The sequence below is a fragment of the Vanellus vanellus genome (assembly GCF_965231255.1).
Source record: "Vanellus vanellus genome assembly, chromosome: 6".
NCBI lineage: Eukaryota > Metazoa > Chordata > Aves > Charadriiformes > Charadriidae > Vanellus > Vanellus vanellus.
Window position 1 is genome coordinate 54,807,247 of NC_138911.1, and position 21,515 is coordinate 54,828,761.

The window sequence follows — 21,515 nt, forward strand, 5'->3', positions numbered from 1 at the left end:
TAGGAGTAAAACTACTATTTAAATATCTATTTTAAAAACACTGTACCGTGCAATGAGTCTTTATATTGTGCATATGTACCTGCAGAAAACATGAGGTTATAACTACATTATCTGGAGGGAGTGACATATTTTCAACGGGAGAAAGAAAGAGTAAAACATAAGAATAAAATAAGTTACTTGATATCTGGAAGACTAGAATAGATTAATCTTACTTTGTCCCAAACCACTGCTTTTATGTACATCCTCCGCTCCCAATGAAGAGCAGGAAGTCTCCTATTAGAAGTACCAAACACTCCAAGATAGGCACCACTGTAACAACATACACAGTTTTCACATCAACTGTGCTGCAAAGCCATGGAATTCAGAGCCTTAGTAACACAACAAATGCAAAATTAAAAAAAAAAAAAAAAAAAGTAACAGGTACTGATGTAACACCACAGTCTTTTCAGTTATGAGACCTGATCGTGTCAACAACTGAGAGAGTGCTCTGAAATAGTCTCTAGCTTGCCTCCAAATATAGTCTGAGCTTCACAGACAAAATGTTAAGCCCCAAACAATTTCAGAGCCACACACAAGTTCGCCATTAATATGACAATGATACAGGGTCCTTCTAATTTTCCAAACGGTTGAACAAATTCATGCAAAGCAGATATAGCTACTGTTATTGTCATCATCATCTAAGGGAAGTTGTGCCAGGGGAACATATAGCTCCATATTCTGCTTGTGATAATCTCCGCTTTAAAGCGCTTGCCTTAAACACCCTTTTTGCTTGGGGGCACGTGGGGACAGCCAACTGCTTATGGGCTGCTTCTGTTTGTAGAGCATCAGTGACTTGGTACAGCTGCAAAGTGCACGCCTTGCACACTTGCTCTTCCCTCTCCCTGCACTGTTCCCTGCAGCCCTAGAGACTCTGGCTCGCAGCATGGACTCCAGTGCCTATCGACAGAGCTCAGCTTCAAGGCTCCACAGAATACCTTGCCAAACACGCTGTATTCAATATAGTGCAAAATAATAGCAAGGATGCCTATGCCATGCTCACGGCATACAGAAAAATCCTTAATTCCTCAAAGGCTTTCCACAGAACCAGTTAACAACCAAGACAGAAACAGACTGGGATGTGCTACCTCTATTCTCTTTCCTTTCCATTTTTCTCCTTTACAAGTGATATTATTTTGTCCTGAGCCTGATTCAGAACCCACAGAAGCTTATGAAAACACTTCCCATTGCCTTCCAAAGGCTTCAGACCAGGCCCCTGATGAGGGTGAATACATGCTTTAGTTACTGTATATATTCACATTAGAATAAAAAAAAATAATAAAACAAACCCACAAAGATTAACAGCATGTCATTTTTATACATCTGCATTCTTATTATCTTAAAGCTTAAGGATGTGCTTTTCCATGCTACAAAAACCCCTCTGGAGGAAAGGTAACATCTGTTCCACCTGCCCAGAGCCTGCCTACCTCCGCTGTCCCTGGCACAGTGCAAAGCGAGAGGAGACCCATCCTCAGCCAGGCAGAGACCACGGCTGCTCCCACAAGCCCTTTGGGCAGCTGCAGTTCCCACCATCATCCCCCACGCTGTGTATTCTGGAAGGATATATAAATACACACTTAAGTGCACTCCTGGATGGGGGCCTGCTTGCTTGAACAGCAGCTGAAGCCCTCCCACACGGGCTATCTGGCCAAGGGGTCCATGTAAACATGGGGCTCCCTTCCCTGGCCTGTCCATCCAACCTTTCCTGCTCATCTGCCCGAGGCTGGAGCCAAGACCTTTCCCTCAGCAGGACGCCTGTGCCCATGGTCCCTCTCTGGACTCCTCCTGCCCTGCTGACATGGTGCGGAAGGACCTATCTTTGGCTCTCTGCACCACTAGTAAATGTCACCCACGATGACCAAAAGACTTAAAACTCTTCTTACTCGTGCAAGTAGGGGCACCCAAGCCACCAGGTCTACTTGCAGAAGTAAGGCATCAGGATTTGGCCCTGAGGACGGATATTTGCAAATCAGTGTTTTCATTCCTCCTGCCACTGTGCTTTAGTAACAAAGATAAGGCCACTAGGAAGAAAGGCACATGGAATTCTGTAAAAAATACACAAAAAGGTTCAACTAATTCGCAAATTACTAACAAAACAAACAAAAAAACCCTGAACACAAAGACAGAGAGGGTAGAGACAGGGACCTCCTGGGTTTGTGAGACTGGGAGTTCATTTTCTAGTTTCAGTGTGATTAACATTTTACTTTTACAGTCTATTGCTTGAAAAACTACAAAAAAGTAAAACCTTGTCAGAAATAACTACATTTACCTTTTGCTCAAACAATAAAAATAAATAAACAGCCAGAAAATGTTTTCCTTTTCAATGCATTGTGTCTAAAGTGAAAGGGAACATAAACCATAAATAAAATCCATTGTACTAATTTAAAAAAAGTCTCCTTTATAAGAACTGAAACAATATTTACATTCATACTGGAGAGAAAGCTTCTGAGTTGCATAATTGAGAGTTTCAAATGATGCTTTTTCTGGTGCACTGACAAAATGCTAGCTGTAGCATTTAGAAACCTGTAAATGTTTGATGAGAGATTTTTGGTTTGAACGCAAGTCTGCTGGAAAAAAGCAAACACACCAGTAACAATATTATTTTTGATTTTGTTTCGTTTCTTAACCTCAAACAACATAAAAGTAGCCGGCGAGGTATCGTCTAGAGTTCCTTAAAAACTTCTCAATGCCCATGGACTAGAAGTAAACAGCAAAAACAACTGCATTGTTTCTACCTTTTCGGAGCGAGATTTTCGTCCTCTACCTAAAATTAGGAGTGTATACTTACTGTTGAAAGTATGTTGTACTATGGAGAGTCTACTTAATATATCAGGGTAGTATCTCTTAGCCAAACCTGTACCCGTTTGCTCGGTACTTGCCCCGGTGTTTCCTTTCTCCTTTAATCTGCTTAAAAGAGAATATTGCATGCAAACCAAGTGTGGCAACCTAATTCCATTGCCAGACATTCCTCTGTACATCGATTCAGACCATTTAAATGTTCTTCTGTTTTCTTTAAATGAAAAAGAAACAACCCAAACAAAAAAAAAAAAAACAACCAAAACCAAAACCACTTGGTGCTTGTTAGGGCCTCAACAGGAGACTTATCTATTAAAACAGAAAGCAAGAAAAAAAAGTTACAAGTCTTGCATATCTTCATCCATCTGAACTGTCTGCAGTTTGGCAAGTTCTTTTTTGTCCGTTTCCAGTTCTTCACAAACCGTGTCAACCATGTTACTCATAACATACTTGGATTTCGAATCCAGCATCATTAAATTGCCAGTTGACTTACTCTCAGAATTAGGTAAGAAATTCTCTTTGACGTCAGGTACGGCTTGCAGAACTAACCTGTGCTCTCTAACAAAATCTTGATGTACTTGTGCAGAGGGGTGGCTGACACGGTCTCCACTTGTAGAAACTATTTCTCCAAGCGTGGGCTGTGCTGTAGAAATGGACAACAGATCTTGACTGGTAATGAGGGAACAGTTCTGAAGAGTTGCATAGTTAGTGTTGCTGATAGATATCACGGTAGAGGTACTGGTCACAGGCGATGACATGGACTGGCTCTCCGAGATACCAGAGTTCAGTTCTGCAGCATTTAGAAGAGTTGGTGGTGTGAGGGAGAAATTATGCGAGGGCGTTACATTCACTAACGAGGAGGCCAGGGACTGGAGTCCTCCACTGGATATATTTTCAGAAGACATGTTTACATTTAGTTGCGTGTTCTGACTGACTGGCATCAACTGAGAAAACACAAGGCTTCTTTCCAGTCCTTCTTGCTTGACAGAGCCTACTGCCTGGCCTGAATTTGGAACCGTATAAACAACTGCACTCGGAGCAAGGGGGCTGAAGAAAACCTTTCCCTGCTGCACTGTTGAAGACTCAGTTGTAAAAGTTCCTCCATCAGATGTGCTGGGATTTACTGAAACATTACCTAGAGAAAGGGAAGCAAGAGAAAGGAAAACATGGATTACAGTTGGCAGAGTTGTGCAGGCATTTTGTTAAGACATTTTGGTCTTTTTTATGTTTGCAGTACACACAGATGCTGATATTTTACGCAACACAGAACAGCGTTGTTTATAACAGGTGAGAGAAAATTCGGTATGAAGAAATAAAAGCCATAAATAGAACCCGCTTCTAGAAAGAAAGAAAAAAAAGTTCTGGTATATTAGGTAACTTTCAGACTCTCATTAAGGGGCAAACAGTCCCCAGCCATGTGATTAAAATGAACGTGCTTTGGCCTTCACTAGTTGCCACCACTCCATTTCTGTCTAAGAATAGAAGCATGAAAAGCTATTAAAGATAGTTCGGTGACAGACTACAGCTTGTGTGTGGGAACTGGAGACACGTCACATGAAATCCACTACTCCTGGGCAGAACCTATCCGAGTCAACCTGCAAAGAAAGTACCAAAAAAGCATCGGGTTAACTAGGTAGTCCGTCAAATACTCAGCTGTGTTGCCTTTCACCTCGCTTTATTGTGTATTCCGAAAAGCCTAACCCTACCACATCCACCGTGCTGTGTAAAGTCACGCAGCAACTGCCTACCCTCACTGAAAGCCATGGCACTGCCCATGTGATGCAGTAGCTAGCTAAAGCAAGAAGCAGTGGCCAGAGACGACCTGAAGCTGGTTTTACTGGACATGCCATGTAAGTTGTCATTAAAATAATTCCTAAAATAAGATATACTGGATCTTGGGACTGGGTCCCACTTCAAACACACCGCTTTTTCAAAAGCAGTTTAATTGTAATTTTAAGGGGCTACAGTTGGAGACACCTGAATTTATTTAGAACAACACTGAAGATACATTTCTCACCTGGGAAATATTTTAGCTCCCTATTCATTTCCATTAACCAATGATGACTTTTGGGAAGAAGTTACTCATATGTGTAAACTAGATGAATAAAGCAAGGCACTTGAAGTTACCTGGCAGTAAGATTTCATTTACTGTAGCTTACTTAAAATAGCCTGCAGCACATTTCACTTAGAATAGGCAGCCAGCTATCCATCCTTGTGTTAAGAAAAACAAAAAGAAAGAAATCAAAGCAGCAAATACAGATCTTCACTTTTCTCTGCACCAGACTAGACATATGGTGGATCACTGTCCAGTAGCAACCGTTTTTTTTAACAATGGGGAAAATGTTCAGAGACAAACTTATTACGAATCTCAGGACTTTCAAATACAGTAGTCCTATCCTACTGAAGGGACAGAACTTTTCAATCTTTGCAGGCTGCCAGTGTATGCCTTGGAGCGTGTGGATTAACTAGCTTTTGCAATTAGAGGTGGTATTCAGATTAAATGTCTTCTCTTTTTCATCTTGGTTAAACTATGTACCAATAACTTCCAGTGGGTGCAAGTGTCACATTTTAGGATCTTATAATTTTTCATCCATTTAAAATGTGTTTGTACGACTTCTGTGTTCCTCCCCATATTACTTTAATGGAAAGAATAATTCACTCCCTATACAGTTTTAATTCAAATAAGCTAACGTGAGCACAGATTGATTTTTCATTATAGTACTCACAGCTCCTGAAACTAGAGAAATTTATTCAAGTTGAATCATTTTCATAACCAAAGACACAGTGGCTAATGAGTAACAAAGCTGTTCAGTTATGCTTTATAACTGACCTGCTTCAAAACAAGGATCCAGAACTAGGCTTGCGCTCCCTGGAATTCTTCCTGGCCAGCCGCAAGTTTCAGTCTATGGTATGTTAAGACAAACGCTAAAGCAAACTTGGGGAGGAGCCTGCACACTTGGCACATGAACCTGCGATGACATATTTCCCTTGGACTGAGGGCAGTTTATCCAAATACCCTCGCGTTTTCTATCTATGAGCTATTGCATATTTCTATTGTTTCCCTGCAGTTTAATCCCTCATAATTATAGGACAGAAAATGTACGAGTGTAACTGCTTGGTCTTGTTGTGTCTATAGTAATTTAAAATTCATTTTTATGAAACGCTTTGGTAAAAAAAAAAACAAAAAACCAAAACAACCACCACAAGAACAACAACAGTAACAGTTTCCAGCTGCTGCATTTTCATTTTTATGAACCTTCTCATTAAAAGAATTCAATGGCAAATGGGGAATATTTTGAATTACTGAAACGTGTAAAATTTGCAGATATTTGTGAAGACTAGTCTCACAGACTTCCGAGAACAGCACGAGATGAAAGAGGTGTAAAATACCAGATCTCCTCTGCTCTTAGTAGAGCAGCTCAGCCTCATGTAACAGTCTGCCCACGACGAGCATAACCCATATAAAGGAAGGCAAAAGGTATTATTTGATGTACTGTGTGTGGCTATGGCCAAGATACAATCCTGGTACCTCAGAGGATAACTACCACAGCTTCTAAAACACTAAGTGTGCCTAATCCCAACTTTTTCTTGTACCCCTTACTGTAAGAGACAAAACTTTTACCTTGTGAAGCTGCCACAGAAACAGGAGGCAGCTGCAGAGAAGAAAAACCGATGCTTCCGTTCAGCAGCTGGCCATTTGTTCCTGAATTGGGGATCTGGACAATGCCATACTGGTTTATTTGGACAGGAGCAGTAAAAGTAACTACGGAGCCTCCATCTTGGGAAGCAGCAGTTTGTACGCTTTCCCTTTTCACCTCTGAGCTCGGTATCAATCCTGGGAATGAGACCGGGATGCTGCTGGGGCTGAAGGTGGCTGCCGCGGCGTTGGGGATTGAAGCCTGAACGAGTTTGAAGTCCTTAACATCTTCTGACGAAGATGACAGTATGTCAGTAATGGACACCCCGTTGCTCACAACACTCGATGTGGTTTTGGGCGAATTTAAGGTAACCGTCTGCGAAGCCCCCACGCTAAGTCCATTGAGAATGACACCGTTGGGTCCCTGAAGAAAAGAGCTACCATTGAGAAAGACGGGAGAGGTACTGGCAGGCACGAGGTTTCCATTCAACAAGACGCCAGATGAGCTCAAGGCTATTTTAGTGTTTCCGAGCTGCTGCATGTAGACGGGCTCCATGTGGCCAGGAAGGCTGAGGCTGGTAACGCCGTCGGATGAGCTGGGGAGCGGATGGGGAGATAAATCCTCCTGCCCTTTACTGGATTCATCTTCCGTGCTAGGGTTGCCATCTGACTCGCTATGGGAAAAAGATGGAAGAGATGACATTGCATTACCATGGCGTGCCAGCGAGCTCTGCACCAAGGGGGACTCCGTGCTTTGATACAGCTTGTGAGATTTCTCCCAAATTATTTTTCCCAAATTATTTTTTCCCGTGTTTTGCCTTTATGAGGCCCTTCAAGTGAGTTGCAAGTCAAGGGGGAAGGTTTCTTAAAAAAGGACACATCAAACCAGCCTCTCGCTGAGGAGAAACTTTACAGACTAGGTTACCGACGCATCAATAAATCCCCCCTCCCTGGCCATCCCATCCGGGCGACCGAAGGGGGCTGCCCGGGCCCCCCCTCCGCCGGCTCAGTGCGCCCACACGTGTGAGAGCAGCCGCAGCCATTTGGCAAATGGCTGGGCGGCAGCTGCGGGAGGTGAGAGCAGGCCGGGAAGCGCCGACCGACCCTCCGGGCCTCTGCCCGCCGCCCCCAGGCCCCTCGCCACCTCCGGGAACGAGGCGGGGGTGGGGAGGCCCCGCCGGGGGCCGGGCCCGCGCTGCCCCCAGGTGCCAGCGACGGCACCTCAGGCTGTGCCCGGCGGAGTAGGGGGGGGGGGGGGGATACGGAGAGCGGCCTTTGTGCCGCGCCCCGCGGGGCCGCCGCCGCCCCGGCCCGGCCGAGCCCCTCCGCCGGGGTTTTTCTTGGTGGTTTTTTTTTTTTTTTTTTCTCCTTTTCTGCTGACTGATCCGCCCTCGACTGCATTTTTCGGTCGCTCGCTCGCTCCCTCCCTCCCCCCTCGGCCGCTCGCCCTTTGATGTGTCCCGCGGAGAAGGGGGCCGCGGCGGCACAATCGCGCCCTTGGTTGAGAAATGCCTTGGGGCCCTCCGCCGGCCGCCCATTTTTTTTTCCCCTCCTTTCCTCCCTTCTCCCTTCCTCCCCCTCTCTCTCCCCCCGCCCCTCCCTTCCCTGCCCAGGGAGGAAGGCGGGGGGCGGGAGCGGGGAGGTCACCTCCACCTGCCCGCCTCGCGGCGCCGAGCCCCCGCCGCGGCCCCTCCGGGGCGGGAGCTGTAGTAGAGCCCCGGTCCGGTTGCGGGCGGAGCGGAGCCTGGCGGGGAGGGGGGGGGACGGAGGCTCTCCCGCCCCGCGGGGGAGCAAACGGCCGCGGGGCTGGAGGCGGAGGCCTGCGGCGGGCCGAGCTCGACGGTGCCGCCGCTGAGGCCCGGCGCGGCCGGCCCCGCTCCCCCGTTGAAACCCGAGCCCGGCCCGCTCCCGAGTCAGGTTTCAAAACAGAGCGAGCGGCGGGACCCCACACCCCCGCGCGTCCTCCGGCCGCCGTCAATGATTAACTCTGTCAGGCGCGACAATTAAATAAAAACAAGGGGGGGGAGAAACAAACAACCCCCCACGTCCCGTCCCGTTCCGTTCCTCCCGCGGGGCGCCTGGCGGCTACCCCGGCCCGGGGGTGGTGGGGGGGGAAGGGGTGGCGGCGCGGGCCGGGTCGGGGCGCGGCGGGAGAGGGGAGCGCGGGAGAGGTGGAAGGGGGCGGCGGGGGCCGGGAAAGTTTCCCCGCGCTGCCTCGCATGCCTGCGTGCCCGGGCCGGGTGGGTGTGTGGTGTTGGGAGCGGGGAGGGCGGGGGCGGGTGGGGGGGAAGGAGGGGAGGACGAGGCGCACCGAAGGTAAGCGCCATGTTTGCAAGGGAAGAAAGAGCCGGGAGAGGGAAGGCAGGCGGGAGAGGGGGCGGGGAGGAAAGTTTGTCCTCACCTTTTGGACTGGGTCTCGGAAGGGTTGCGGTCCCGCTGCCTGCGGTTCTTGAACCAGTTGCTGACCTGGGTGAGGGACAGCCCGGTGATCTTGGCCAGGTTGCGCTTGGCGGCCGGCGAGGGGTACCGGTTCTGCATGTAGAGCTCCTTCAGCGCGTTGCGGGATTTCTCCTTGAAGCAGTAGACCGTCTCCTCGCCGTCCCAGATGGTCCTGGGCAGAGGGTATTTCCTCCGCAGCCTGTACTTGTCCACCGCCCCCAGGGGTCTGCCCCGGGCTCGCTCCGCCTCGGTGTAGCGAGCCTTGTACCAGAGCTCCTGCAGGAGCGGGTGGTTGGAGGAGTCGAAGTTGTGGCTCTCCAGGATGCTGTAGAGCTCGGCGTAGATGCCCTGGTGGAAAGCCACCAGCGCCCGGGCTTTCATCAGGCTCTCGTTGCCACGTAGCAGATCGCTCGGGGGCAAAGACCACAGGAACCTGGCCAGGCGGTCCAGGTTCCCACCTTGCTGCAGCGCCTCGCAGACGCAGGCGACGTGGTCTGGGGAGAAAGCCAGGGGGGTCTGCGAGGAGGAGGAGGAGGAAGAAGAAGAAGAGGAGGAGGAGGAGGAGGGAGAGGAGGCAGCGTGGTGATTCCTGGCCAGGAGTTCCGTGTGGAGCAGTACCTGGTCCGCGGCTCCCTCCTCGCCGGCGGCGGCGGAGCCTGCGTGCTCCAAGGGGAACGGGGCAGCGGCGGGAGGGGGCGGCGGCGCAGGGTTGAGGGCTCCCGCCGCGGCCCCGTCGGGGGGCACCTTGCTGGCTTCAGAGAGGATTTCCATCACATTTTCCTGCTTGATCTCCACCGCGCTCGTGATCTCGTCCGTGGGGGAGGCAGAAGACATGTTTCAGTTTGTTTTCCTTTTTTTTTTTTCTTTTTTTTTTTTTTTTTCCTCCTTCCCCCCCGTCCCCTTCTCCTCCTCTCCCCCTTCCTATCTCTCTGGAAAGTCCACTCCTCCTCCTCCTGCTCTCGGCCGGCTCTAGCCGATCAGGTTTCCTCCCGGCCACGCAATAATCATTAAAGATAGCTGCTATAGCAAAGTAGTGTAAACGGGCTCCTCTCCGCGGCTCCCCCCAACGTGACTCCCAGCCCCGCTGCAATACTATATGGCACCGCAGCCTGCTGGCCCGGCCGCGCCCGCCCATTGGCTGCGCCGCACCGGGGGGGCGGGGGCTCCCTCGTCGCCAGGGTAACCGTCAATCAAGCGGCCCCGCTCCCTCTCCCCTCCCCACCTCCACCTGGAGCGCGGCGCCCCGCCGCAGGGACGCCCCCGCGGGCGGCGGGAGGTGGTGGTGGCGGCGGCGGTTCCCCTCACCTGCTCCGCCGCGAAGCGCCTTTCCCCGAGCGGAGAGGGCAAGAATTAAAACTCTCGAGGTGTGAGGCGGTGCTGCCGTGGTTACCCGGGGCGAGGTACGGCATCGCTCCGGGGCCGGGGAAGCCCGCGACGGAGCTCCTGGCCCACAACGGCCTCCCGTTGAGTACTCGTTAAGCGGGAGCGGCCCCCTCTCCCCGTAACAACCGGATCTCTCAGGCCGGGACAGCCTTTCGTCCCCTCGCTCCCCCCTCGTCGTCCAGGCAGGTGCTGCCCGGAGCGGCTCGTACCTGCTCGGCCCGGCCGCCCCGGCCCTCCCCGCTGCCGGCTGGCTCTGCCTGGTGGTGGTCCGGGCCGGGAGGGGTGCGGAGCGGAGCGGGCCGGGCCGGGTCCCCGCGGCGGGGCGGAACGCGCGGGGCGGCGGGCGGTGCCCGGCGGGCCCCTTTGGCGGCGGCACCGCGCGGCGGAAGGCGGAAGGCGCGGAGGGAGGGAGAGAGAGGGAAGAAGGGAGGGAGGGGGAGGCGGCGGCGGCCATGGATGATCAGGGCTGCCCGCGATGCAAGACCACCAAGTACCGCAACCCCTCCTTGAAGCTGATGGTCAACGTCTGCGGGCACACGCTGTGAGTGGTGCCGCTGCCCCGCCCTAAGGGGGGGACGGTGGCGGTGAGGGGAGAGGCGCCCCGGCCCGGGGCTGCTCCTCTGCGGGGGGGACCGGGCGGCGGGCCCTGAGGGAAACGGTCGGTACCCCGGCCCGGCGGGGCTCCGCCAGGCCGGTGCAGGTGTTTGCGAGGCGGCTGCGGTGCCCCTCGTGTCCCACGTTTGTCTCTGCTGGCGATAGCCGGCGGTTCCGTCTGGGGCCAGGGGCCGGGCGGCGGTGCGGGTCTGAAGCGCCGCTTTCCCCTGCTTGTCTGCAGTTAACTGCTGGGGGGGACACGGGACTTGGCGCCTTCGGTGGTCGGTACCGGCTGCTGTCCCGAAGGGGTGTCAGGCTGCGGGGTGTGGAACGGGGAGCGTAGAGAAAAATACGTTTCTCGTCAACTTAAACACTTCTCGTTTGTATTTAATACTGCGTTTGGGTAGCTAAGAAAAAAATAAGAAAGGGGAGTTGTTTTATTTTTTTTTGCCTGTTGATTCTCCTGAATGGGGAATGCAGAATGCTTTGTCTGAAGGTTTGGTACTGTTTCAAATGTGGGAAAGTCCTCCCCTGAACCTGTGCTGATGGTGTTGTTTACTCATTCGGTGTGTTTTTTTTTTTTCTTTTTTGGAACAAGAGTCATTACTTTTTTTATTTTTTCCCCAAAGGTGAACACTTAAGGTAATTCCAATCACTGGCTCCAGCTAATTTCAGCTATACATAGTTGGAACTCGATCACTTTCAGATCTGGAGATCTTCCTTAGTTAGTCTGGAAGTTGTAAAGGCTCTACTGTAAATTCTTTCTAGATACATGCGATAGAAATGTCGTACTGCAGTAGCAGCCTGTCCTGGTTTGAGGCACAGCTCTTTGTGGTTTGTTTGTTTGTTTTTTGTGTCTTTTCATCTGTCCTGTGACAGAGGGATACATATATCGATCTGTTTATATTTTTAAACATGTGAATTACATTCCAAAGACGCAGCCTGAAAGCTTTGCTTAACTTGGTGTAGGTTTGTAAGTGAGCAGGATAAAGGAACTGGATTGCAACAAAGGATTTGTTATTTTTTTTAACAAAAAGCATTAGTTTTCATCCGTTCCCTGATCATGTTCTCTGCAGCCCTGCAAGGACTTCTGTTGCCATGAGGGAAGGTGTGTGGGAAAGCAGCAGAGGATCTCCTGGTAGCACTGGCATAGGGGAGAGAGACAGCAGGCCCCTTGGGTGACAGTGATGCTGGCTGTGTAAAAGTGCAGCGTTAGCTGGAGTTCAAAAGATAACAGCCACATTTAGGCAAGGCTGTGCAGTTTTAAAATGCTTCTATTCCAGTAAAGATCAAAGGACTAGTGGTCTTGATCATCTTCTGCTTTCAGGCTCCTCCAGAGTCACTTCCAGCAGAGGACAGCATGTTTCAGTTTCAGTTTCCTCTCCTGCTTCGGTTCTCAGTTGTTTTTTTTTTTTTTTTTTTTTGTAGCTGAGCTTCACTTGAAAAAAACTAGTTGTGTTTTGTGCTTTATTGAGTCCAGCTGCTGACACCTTATTTGGGGTTGATGTCCCTTTCTTGCTTTCCTTGTTTCTTCCCAGCTGCACAAGGACTGCCTCTGCTTCCCCCCGGCTGTTTTTCTCACTTCTGCATTTGACAATCAGTAGTCTGGATCTGTGTGGCCCTGGGTTGAGCCAGCTGGGTATCTCTGCAGGGTGCTTGCTGGGAGAGGGCTATGCAGACCCACCCAGACTGACCTTACCTGGACCCAGCAATGTCTGTCAGTCCCTCCTTTACCCTCCCAACAAAGGGTGTCTCTGCAGCAGGGCTCCACTGCTTTAAAGCATATGTGTATGAGGATAAAGTTGAAGTCACTGTGTAAGTAGGATTCCTGGATTTCTTTGGGTTTGTTGTAATTAAGGACTCTCCATCTTGAAGTGGTTCTAGTGGGTCACTTTTCCTCTGTAATATCCTTCCAGGTTTCGTTTTTATTATTATTTCCATATGATGCTACAAGCCTTCATGCTGGAAGTAATTTCTTAGTAATGGTTAATAAGTTGTCATAATAACTGATCTAGAAGCTGGAAGTTCAGATGAGGAACCTGTAATGAAGCATGAGGGGGAAAAAGGGGAGGTAATTGACATTTGTTCTTTCATAAATTCACTGTGTGTCAGGCACAAGGAAGGAATGTCTAACTAGTTCTGCAAACAAATAAGCTAATGTAAGTTTCTTATGGAGATTTACCCTCCTTAGGCAGTCTATTCCGATAGTTTGCTGTTCTTACCATTGCAAATAGTTCTTCTAATTTCTAATCTAAATTTGTTTGCTATATTTTAAGCATTTAAGAATTCTAACATACATTTTATACACCTCATGAACTCTTTATTACACCTCTTCTGCAGGAATGTGTCACGTGTTTTGGGGGCTTTTTCTTTGGTGTTTTCTATACTTAAGAAATTACATTCCTTCAGTCTCCTCTCTTCAGTGATTTTTTTTTTTAATTTTTTTCTTTTAATACTTCTGTGGACTATTCTCACTGTTTTATTGAGGCTTTTTCCACTTGGTTTACGTTTTTCTGGAACATTGGAACTGGACATGGTGCTCTGAGTCCTTAGTACAACAGGCAGAATCAAAATTATTTCATGTGCTTTTCTTATGATACCTGCATTTCATACACCTCAGTAGGATAATGAGTCTTCACACATTTTTTTTATTTTTTGAGGTGGTATGTGTGATTTATGTTCAGCATAAACCCCAGATTCTTTAGCACTTTACCACTTAACATGTCTCTAGGCGGAACCTTGCCTTTCATGTTGTGTTATGCAGCTGATTATTCTTACCTATTTGCTCTGTCAAACTGCACATTGCTTCAGGTGACTTTTGCACTTCCTTCGAGTGACTTTGGATTCTGTCTCCCTCTGTCAAAGTGCTTGTAACTGTCCCAGAGTATCCTCTCTTAACTTAAGAAGAATGACCTTTCTGTCCTGGCATTTTCCAACACGTAATTTGTGGACAAGATGGTGTCTGGGAGATCTTTGAAGTTGTTGCTTATAACCATAAGAGATCAAACTGAGGCAGAGCAAAACACGGAGTTCTCTGCAGTAAGTTCCTTGAGAAAGAGCCTTTTTCCCCTTCCTCGAGTTACTATTTCCAACAGTGGAGAATGCTAAAAGATTAGAGCTGTGTGAATGGGCTTGCTACTTATTTTCTCTCTGACAGAAATAATGATAACTTATCTCTGGGTATGGGTTTGTAATCATCTCTCAGTACTTCAGTATGTACCGTATTTGTTTAGATTATATGACTGTCAATTTAAGAGTGTCAAAAGTCCACTTAAACCAAAACTATATTGCCTCTAGTTGCTGTTTTGCTACGTACATCATTACTGTGTCATTGGAGGAAATTATATTTGTTTGATATGATTTGTTCTTAACAAATTGTGTGTTGGATCTTATCTGCTTTATCTGAAATATGCAGGAGGTAGGTCATTTGCCTGATTATTTCAACGTCCTCCCAGGGACTGACAGTAACCCCGACTGGTTTGTGTTTCCCTGTGTATTTACTGCCCTTTAGAGGCGGGTGGTTTTGCCCTTCTTCACGCTGCTGGAACTTAACACAGAGAGCAGAGGTGATCTTTGATAACTGCTTTTGTCGGTTTTCAAGAGGTAAATGTTATGTCTACCAGATTTGAAAACCTTGAAATACTCTTTTAATGCGGTAACCCCTGAATATAGTCCATAGGTTTATGGAAGTGTATTAAGTTGTCTGCAATAGGTATATTGCCTTTATCATGCTTTCTGTTTGAAGTTTGCTAATAAATATGCATGGAAAAATTCAGAGTCTTGACTTTGTTGGCTCAGGAGATTTGGAGCAATTGCTGTAACGTGTTTCCCAGTTCTACCCTGTGTTCTTGCTCCACGATACGAGTTACATTAGGTGGTTAATCCGTCTTAGTGAATGAAGATTGATGCAGAAAATGCCCCAAGTGCTTTGGCATCATCTGTTAGAAATTTTCCTTCCCATTAAATAGTGGGTTAACGCACTCCTACTTTAACTGCTCCTTCTTTCACTGCAGGCATTCTGAAGGAGTATTTTCATGTTACCTTCAGTGTTGCCTCCCAGTAGTTGCTTTGACCTTTCCTATTTTTTTAACTGTGCTATTCACTTCAAGTGACCCTCAGTGATTTCATTTGCACCTGTGCAAAGTCTCTAGAATTTGAAATCATTAAAGAGCCTGTACTTAGCTGAGATGATTTGTCAGTAAGCTTCAGATCTTTCTCCTAGGTTTCAGATAGCTTGTGGTTTTACTGTTAGTTCATTTTCGTTATTTAGTGGCTCTCTGTTTTGCTCTTCTGAAGAATTTCAAGAGCTGCCTTCTAATGCCTTCTGTCAGCCAAGTTGTTTTCACTTTTATGTTCTTAGCCAGTTCTTCCCCTTTGGTTAGAATGAAACTAGAAGAGCCTTCTTTTTATCATGTTTTTGTTTTGTTTGGTGTTTTATTTGGGTGGGTTTTTCCCCCCTTCCTTTCACCTCCTATATAAACAAAGTTAATCTCAAAGTATTTGAGAACTTGTTTGGCAATGTGTGTCCTGTTTGTTCCTTCTTTTTTGACGGATGTCTGCAGTGAAGGTTCCTCTTGCTGTGAAGTCCTGTGCTTTGGAGGTTTGGCTGGTTATACTTCTCCTCTTCCCCGCTTCATTAATTTAAATCTCTCTCATCTGGGGAGGACACTATGTGTTAGAGTACCTGTGTTGGCCTCCCATCTCTCCTTTACTGTGACCTGGATCCTGCCAACAAACTCATTCTAGATCTTAGCACAAACATATGGAGATAGAATTTCTCCTTCTTTGTCCTTTGCATATCTTCCTGTGTCAGTGTGCTTGACCCTATGTTAGAACATCTCTCAGTGGCTTTCTCTTAATGCTGCATCTTTGCCATGTTCAGTTCCCCTGTGGTCAGTGGGGCTCTGGAATGTGTTCATGTCCACTTGTGGCAGAGCAGGGGTTAGCATGCTGATAAGCACAGCAGTGCTGTGGTGGAGATAAGGGATAGGCAGATGAGTGCGAGAGGATGAAATCAGACATTGGGTCTTGGCTGTAAACATCCTTCAAGTTTATTCCAATGGAACCATGCCAAGCCTTACAATTATGGGAATGTTTTTTGTTTTTTTTTTTTTTTTTTTGGGGGGGGGGGGTGTCTTAGTATCTTGTTTTCCTTGGTTATTGCTTCTTGACCAATATCACCAAAAGTGTAATACCATGTGTTTTTGGAATTAGAGTAATGTTAAATAAGTCTTTTCCACTATAAATCTTCCCTGTCACTAGGAGGGAGGATGATAAATTAGCAGTTAAAAGTTGTTCTAGGATGGGAGGTAGTATGGAAATGCTCAGCTTAAGAATAATGAATGTCTTTTAAAGTTTATTTTCTTAAGTATAACAGAGGTTCAAGGCATCAGATACTTGGCTTTAAAGATGCTTTTGTGCAGGGGAAAGTGTATCTAATTATGAAGCAATGCTTGATTAAAGTTCTGCAATGCATTAGTTTCTAAGGTGCACTGATGGCTTTGCCTTCTTTTAAAAATTCACTCTGAAGAATTATACGCAAAAGCCTTTGTGCATGCATGACAATTTTTGATTATTCAGAAAATTCCTAATGTCTCTTCTGAGTGTACAGATGCTGGGTGCGTGCTTGCCAATGGAGTTGTAATCCACCTGGCTTCATTTGAGACCATGAATTATCTTTTACTCTGCCTGCTTGGATTTCATTGCCTTTATTGAGTTTTAGGAGACAGGTTAAGCATATCTCACTGATTTACTTACATAAAGAGGAAAGGAAATGCATCCACCGAAAACTGCATTAAAAGAATGTTGGGGTGGTTACTGCAAACAGGACTGAGTAAAGAAATTTACTGTTGGCTGTAAACTTGGACCATATGGTCTGCAACAATCAGGCACAGAAGTCTTAGGTAAAAAAGGTAGTTAATTGGGGCTGCTGCTTCAGCTTTGCTGTCCCACTGCCTGCTGCAGGAAGAAGGAAAACTGGTATGTGAAGTTCTTTCTTTGGAGTCAGTCCTGCTGTTCCAGCTACTTGTGAGCCATCCTGACTTGCAGAGAGGGGAAACATAAATGTCTTCAGACCAACAAAAGCAAAGAAGCTCCTTTTCTTCCCTGGTGTCACACAAGCTGTTATGCTGTCTCTGCAAAGTGTCTTTCCCATGCTTCACATGTCTGAGAGACAGGGGCACAGGTACCAGAGCAGCCTCCGCAGAAAACTGATAGGCTTGATTTCAGCTGCTGCCAGTGGAGGTTTTTTTGGGTTTATTCACGTACTGCTGCAATCTTAGATGTCAGTTAAAGAGCTTGCTCTATTATAAACTTTTCTGGTATCTTTCCTGTCCATAAGAGGCTTACAGAAAGGTATCTAGCCTCCTTATTTTTTTTTTCCTCCTTTTCCCAGAGGCAGATGTGTTTATTTCTTGCTTAATTTGTTAATAAGGCTTCAAAATGAATACAGCATAACAACGCTTACTATATCTAGGCCCAGCTTTGAGTTGCTCAGGGGAGACATCAATTCACCGAGCTGTGTTGTGGGGATTCTGTAATCTGCCCTGCACCCTGTTATGGCTGTTCCAGGGATTCATTAGGGGGTAAGTGCATCCTCTGAGAACTCTAATTGCGGTGCTAACGGCTGGTAAAATGAAGAAACAGAGGTTTCATTATTTGCGTATTTATTTTAATGTTAGGAGCGTTTGGAGTTTTGCGGCTGTCAAGTTCCACAGGAGTTGGAAGTAGGAACATCCCCGGTGAATTCAGGGGAGTGGGATCTCGTGCCAGCGCATGGGGCTGGAGTCATTGGAAAAGAGTTTGGAATCTTGTTTAAACTTCTTCCAAGTGAAAGGATCGCTTGGCTTCCTGCTGCATTCTTCTCTGCAGTGTGGTTCAAGAAAATGCCTTTCTTCTAAGATGGGGGGGAGCCCTGGAGATTGTGGAAAATAACATAAAAACTGTATTGCAGCCAAGTGAGTTTGAGTGAAGAAGTCTAACTAGAGGTAGGCAGTGAGGAACTGTCAGACCTGTAATTTTTACCTTGAGCATGTGGGAATTAGGTGCTTAAATTCATATTTGAATTTTATTTGGCAAGTTGTTCAAGTTTGTTGGTTTTTTTTTTTTTTTTTTTTTTTTTTTTCCCCTAAAGAAAGCGTCTTAAATGCAAGGTATGCAAGGACAATGATACTGTCTTCAGGGCTGTCATTTGTAACATAAAGCTTGGCTGTGATGCATGTGATTTTTAGGCCACCAGATTTCTATTCATACAGAAGCTGAGGTGCAGGCTTGCGAGTCAAAACGGTATGAAAAGTGCAGGTTGAACCATTGAAATGTGCACATGGATGCAGGACTTGTGAACAGGCAACAGGCATGAGAAAAAGAGGCACCGGACTCTGGTATTTACTGGACCCTTGTGGGAACGGATCCAGTTTGATAACCTGGCTGAAAATGAGCGCTTTTTTGGTAGGTTAGTGTGGTGGTGTTTGTACAGGTTAGTGAGTTAAAGTGGCTTACGAATGGTTAGGCATCAAATGTGGTGCAAGATATTCTGTAGGAATGTGTGCCCAAGTAAGGGAGGAATAGGGTTGAAGGAAGTTAGGAAGGACATTGTTAACTTAGCTTGTGCTATTTTGTGAAGCTGCATGCTTAAAAAGCTGGTTTATCTGGCAAAGCAAGTGTTCTATGTTGTCTCTTAGGCTTCTAGTTTTCTTGATACTCTTGCCAGATCACATCTCTGATTAGATTCCTGGGTGTTAGATCCTTACTTGCATGAAAAACTTAAATAGTCTTGGTGGACTAAAGTGGATCGGGACTCCATATAGCTAAAAATCTCAACCAGAACAGGAACTTCGTGTGGTCCTAAAAATGCCTGCTTTGCTTTGGGGAGATAATACATTACTTAGTTTTCATTGCCAACAATTAACATCTTTCAGAGAATTTTCTTAGCTTTTTCTGGGTGAGTTGGGAGACCCATCAGGGATGTTTTTACTCATGTTTGTCAGTTGTGTCATGGGAAGTTAGGTTAACTGGTGCTTGTTTGAAATTAGTTGCACAATCATAGCCTGTATGCATCCTCAAAAGAAGCAGCAAAATTACTAAATTACCTTTTTTTTTTTTTTATTTTAAAGTGGGGTGTGTTCCCTCAGAAAGAAAGCTTTTTCTTGACTTCTTAGGGAATAAAAATCTAGGTCATCTTTCTTCTTTGTCTTTTTGGAATTAGTCGTGTTTTTATTAATTGGAATTAGATGCTCTTTGGACTCTGTTCCATCCCATTACTCTTCCAAAGTCTCTCCGTGTTAGTCATAGGGGGTGATGAAATCATTGCTGAAATACCCAAGAGGTTATTTCCTTCTGCCATCTAGTTTTGACAATGAATATTTGCTCTTAAATTTGGCTCTGCGTCATGGTCTTAATACTTCTGGTGCAGTGGTGTTAACACTTCAGTTATATCATTCTTTTGTTTTAAAACTGACATTAAGAAAATTGTCTCTTTTCTCTGTTGAGCTATCAGTTGGCATGACTGCTTAGTAATACTTTTTTTCCTCTTAGCAAAGCTTGCAGAACTCTTCTCTTTGTTCCTTCTAAGTACTTTTCAGAAATCGAATTTGTGGTTCTGCTCGGAGATGTAACCTTGGCAAAAGGAAAGCTATTGTTTATAACCTGGATCTCCAGTCAGTCAATTGAAAAGTAAATTCTTTTTCCTTGGTTCTGGAAATTGTCTGGCTAAATCTGCAGTCTGGGATCCTGAAAATGGCTAATGGGTTTGGGCCCAGCTTGAGGGGTTTACCCTTTTTGTTGGGTAAATATTTACCATGGTAAATGTTCAGTATGGTAACGGTCCAGCACAGGTGTGGTAAATCTCTATGGTTAAAGTAAGTGCTTCTGACCTTTTAAAGAATTTGATATTAAGCATTTTTTAATTGCATCTACTGCATTATAATTCAAGCTAATAATTCTGTGGGTTTCTGAGAAAGAAGGACATTTGATTTGTTTCTATGTGGTTGCATTAGCTCCCCAAGTGCTAATAAGTGATATGCATAGGTTTAATATTTATGAAATTAAGCAAACATATTCCTGAGTTGTTTTAAAAAGCATGTCTCAGTAACTGTAAATTCTCTGCAGAGCAGATCTGAAAGTGCCCTCTTGAAGTACTCAGAAGTTGCGTTTGTGTGTTGTCTTTGTTTGGGGCTTTGGTTTTTGTTTTTGTTTTGGTTGGTGTTTTTTGTTTTTTTTTTTTTTTTCCCCAGGACAACTGAAAGTGAAGTTTGAAGAAAAGCTCGGTCAGCACTTTGGAAGTTAAATTGAGTACTCTAGTGTTCAGATCTGATTAGAAAATTAAGAAATAAAAAAATCTTCCTTGATATTAACAGGATACGGGACAGGCAGGGTGCTGAGCTGCTTTGTAGATGCTTAAGTTTCATGTTGCTGGTTCTCTCTTTGGTTTAATAATGTACAGGAAACAGTGGATGTTTCTTCACAGAACGGTCACGCTGGCTGTAATAAAAATCATAAATATTAGTCCTAAGAGTGAACTGAATTTTGTCATGGCATGTACTTGGTGTTTCTTTTTTGAAAAATGTTTTGCGAGAATTATATTTGACAAGACAAGATCTGAGAGAAGAACTTAGCAAAAACTGCTGCTACATATGACAAAATTAGACTTTAATTGTCATAGCTAAGAACATTTTTTGATACTCTGAAAATTATATTCTAAGGTCTTCTGTTGTATATGAGGGGAGAGAATGTATTAGGAAACTCTTGCAGGCTTTTTTGTGTGGAATGCAGGTAAGTTCAGAGAAGAGAGAACAAGATGCCTCTGACACAGAGGAACAATGAGCGAGTCATCTGGTCTGATAAACATTTTGGCTCTGAATTAGGAAACATGTAGATAATGTTTTTAGCTGTTCCCACAGTCCTGCCTCAATGATTGGCACGAAGGTAAAATTCTGTGTCTAAGCATTTGGATAATCCTGGGCTTAATGGGAGTATGACAACTTTAACATTACAGAGGAAGATAAGTGGTTCTGCTGAGAATTAGGAAATAGTGTGATGGAGCAGAGTGAGGAACAGTGTGTTTGTGTGTTTGTTTTTTTTTTTTTCTTTGACGCAATGTTAAGGTAAATGTTTCCAAGCCCTAAGAATGTTCTGTTCCCCAGTTTTTATTAGTGCCGAGCAATGTGGCCAGGCTGTGAATCTCTCTGCCACGATGGAAAGGAAGGCCTGATGTTCCTAGACAGCAAAAGGCAAGGGAGTGGTTTGGCTGATGTTGACACCTTTCAGACTGCTGAGCCAGAATGGGAAGTGTTAGGTCTTAATTGGGCAGGAAAGTTTGGCACTGGAGTTAGATGTATTGCAAGAGCTGCCGGCAGAGCTGGGGTGAAGAAGGAAGACTTCTGGTCCCAGACAAGTACAGGCAGACAAATGCTAAATGTCTTTGTCATCCTTGCTTGCAATGTGTAGTGTGTTTTCTGGGGGGAAAAAAAAAAAAAATCATGGGGATCAGGAGCTGAACAATCTGTAGGTGTAACTAATTACTAGATAATCTTTAGTGTGAGTATACAAGTAGCCTTGTGTAAATAGAGGAGTTCAAGTTCTTCGGGGAGTAGCTGTCTGCAGGCTTAAGACCAAAAAAATAGTCTTTACACAC

At 46.0% G+C, this 21,515-nt stretch overlaps 2 protein-coding genes across 4 annotated transcripts in view; one reads left to right on the forward strand and one right to left on the reverse strand.

The window, feature by feature from the left end:
* Positions 1–961: 961 nt before the first annotated feature.
* On the reverse strand, positions 962–9,986 carry LOC309673162 (homeobox protein SIX4-like). The gene is made up of 3 exons (XM_082484886.1): positions 8,871–9,986; positions 6,455–7,143; positions 962–3,967 (listed from the first exon to the last, which is right to left on the reverse strand). The coding sequence occupies exons 1-3, from the start codon at positions 9,740–9,742 to the stop codon at positions 3,171–3,173; spliced, it is 2,358 nt and encodes a 785-aa protein (XP_082341012.1). The 5' UTR covers positions 9,743–9,986; the 3' UTR covers positions 962–3,170.
* Positions 9,987–10,715: 729 nt separating this feature from the next.
* MNAT1 (MNAT1 component of CDK activating kinase) overlaps positions 10,716–21,515 on the forward strand; it is a 129,924-nt gene continuing 119,124 nt past the window's right edge. For 2 of the 3 annotated variants that reach the window (XR_014269296.1, XM_082484887.1), the window contains exon 1: positions 10,728–10,832. Coding sequence is in view for 2 of the 3 variants with exons in the window: in XM_082484887.1 (XP_082341013.1) it covers positions 10,767–10,832 (66 nt within the window). In the remaining variant the exon portion in view is untranslated. Of the gene's footprint in view, positions 10,833–21,515 lie in introns of all 3 variants that reach the window. The other variant, XM_082484888.1, reaches the window with a different exon arrangement.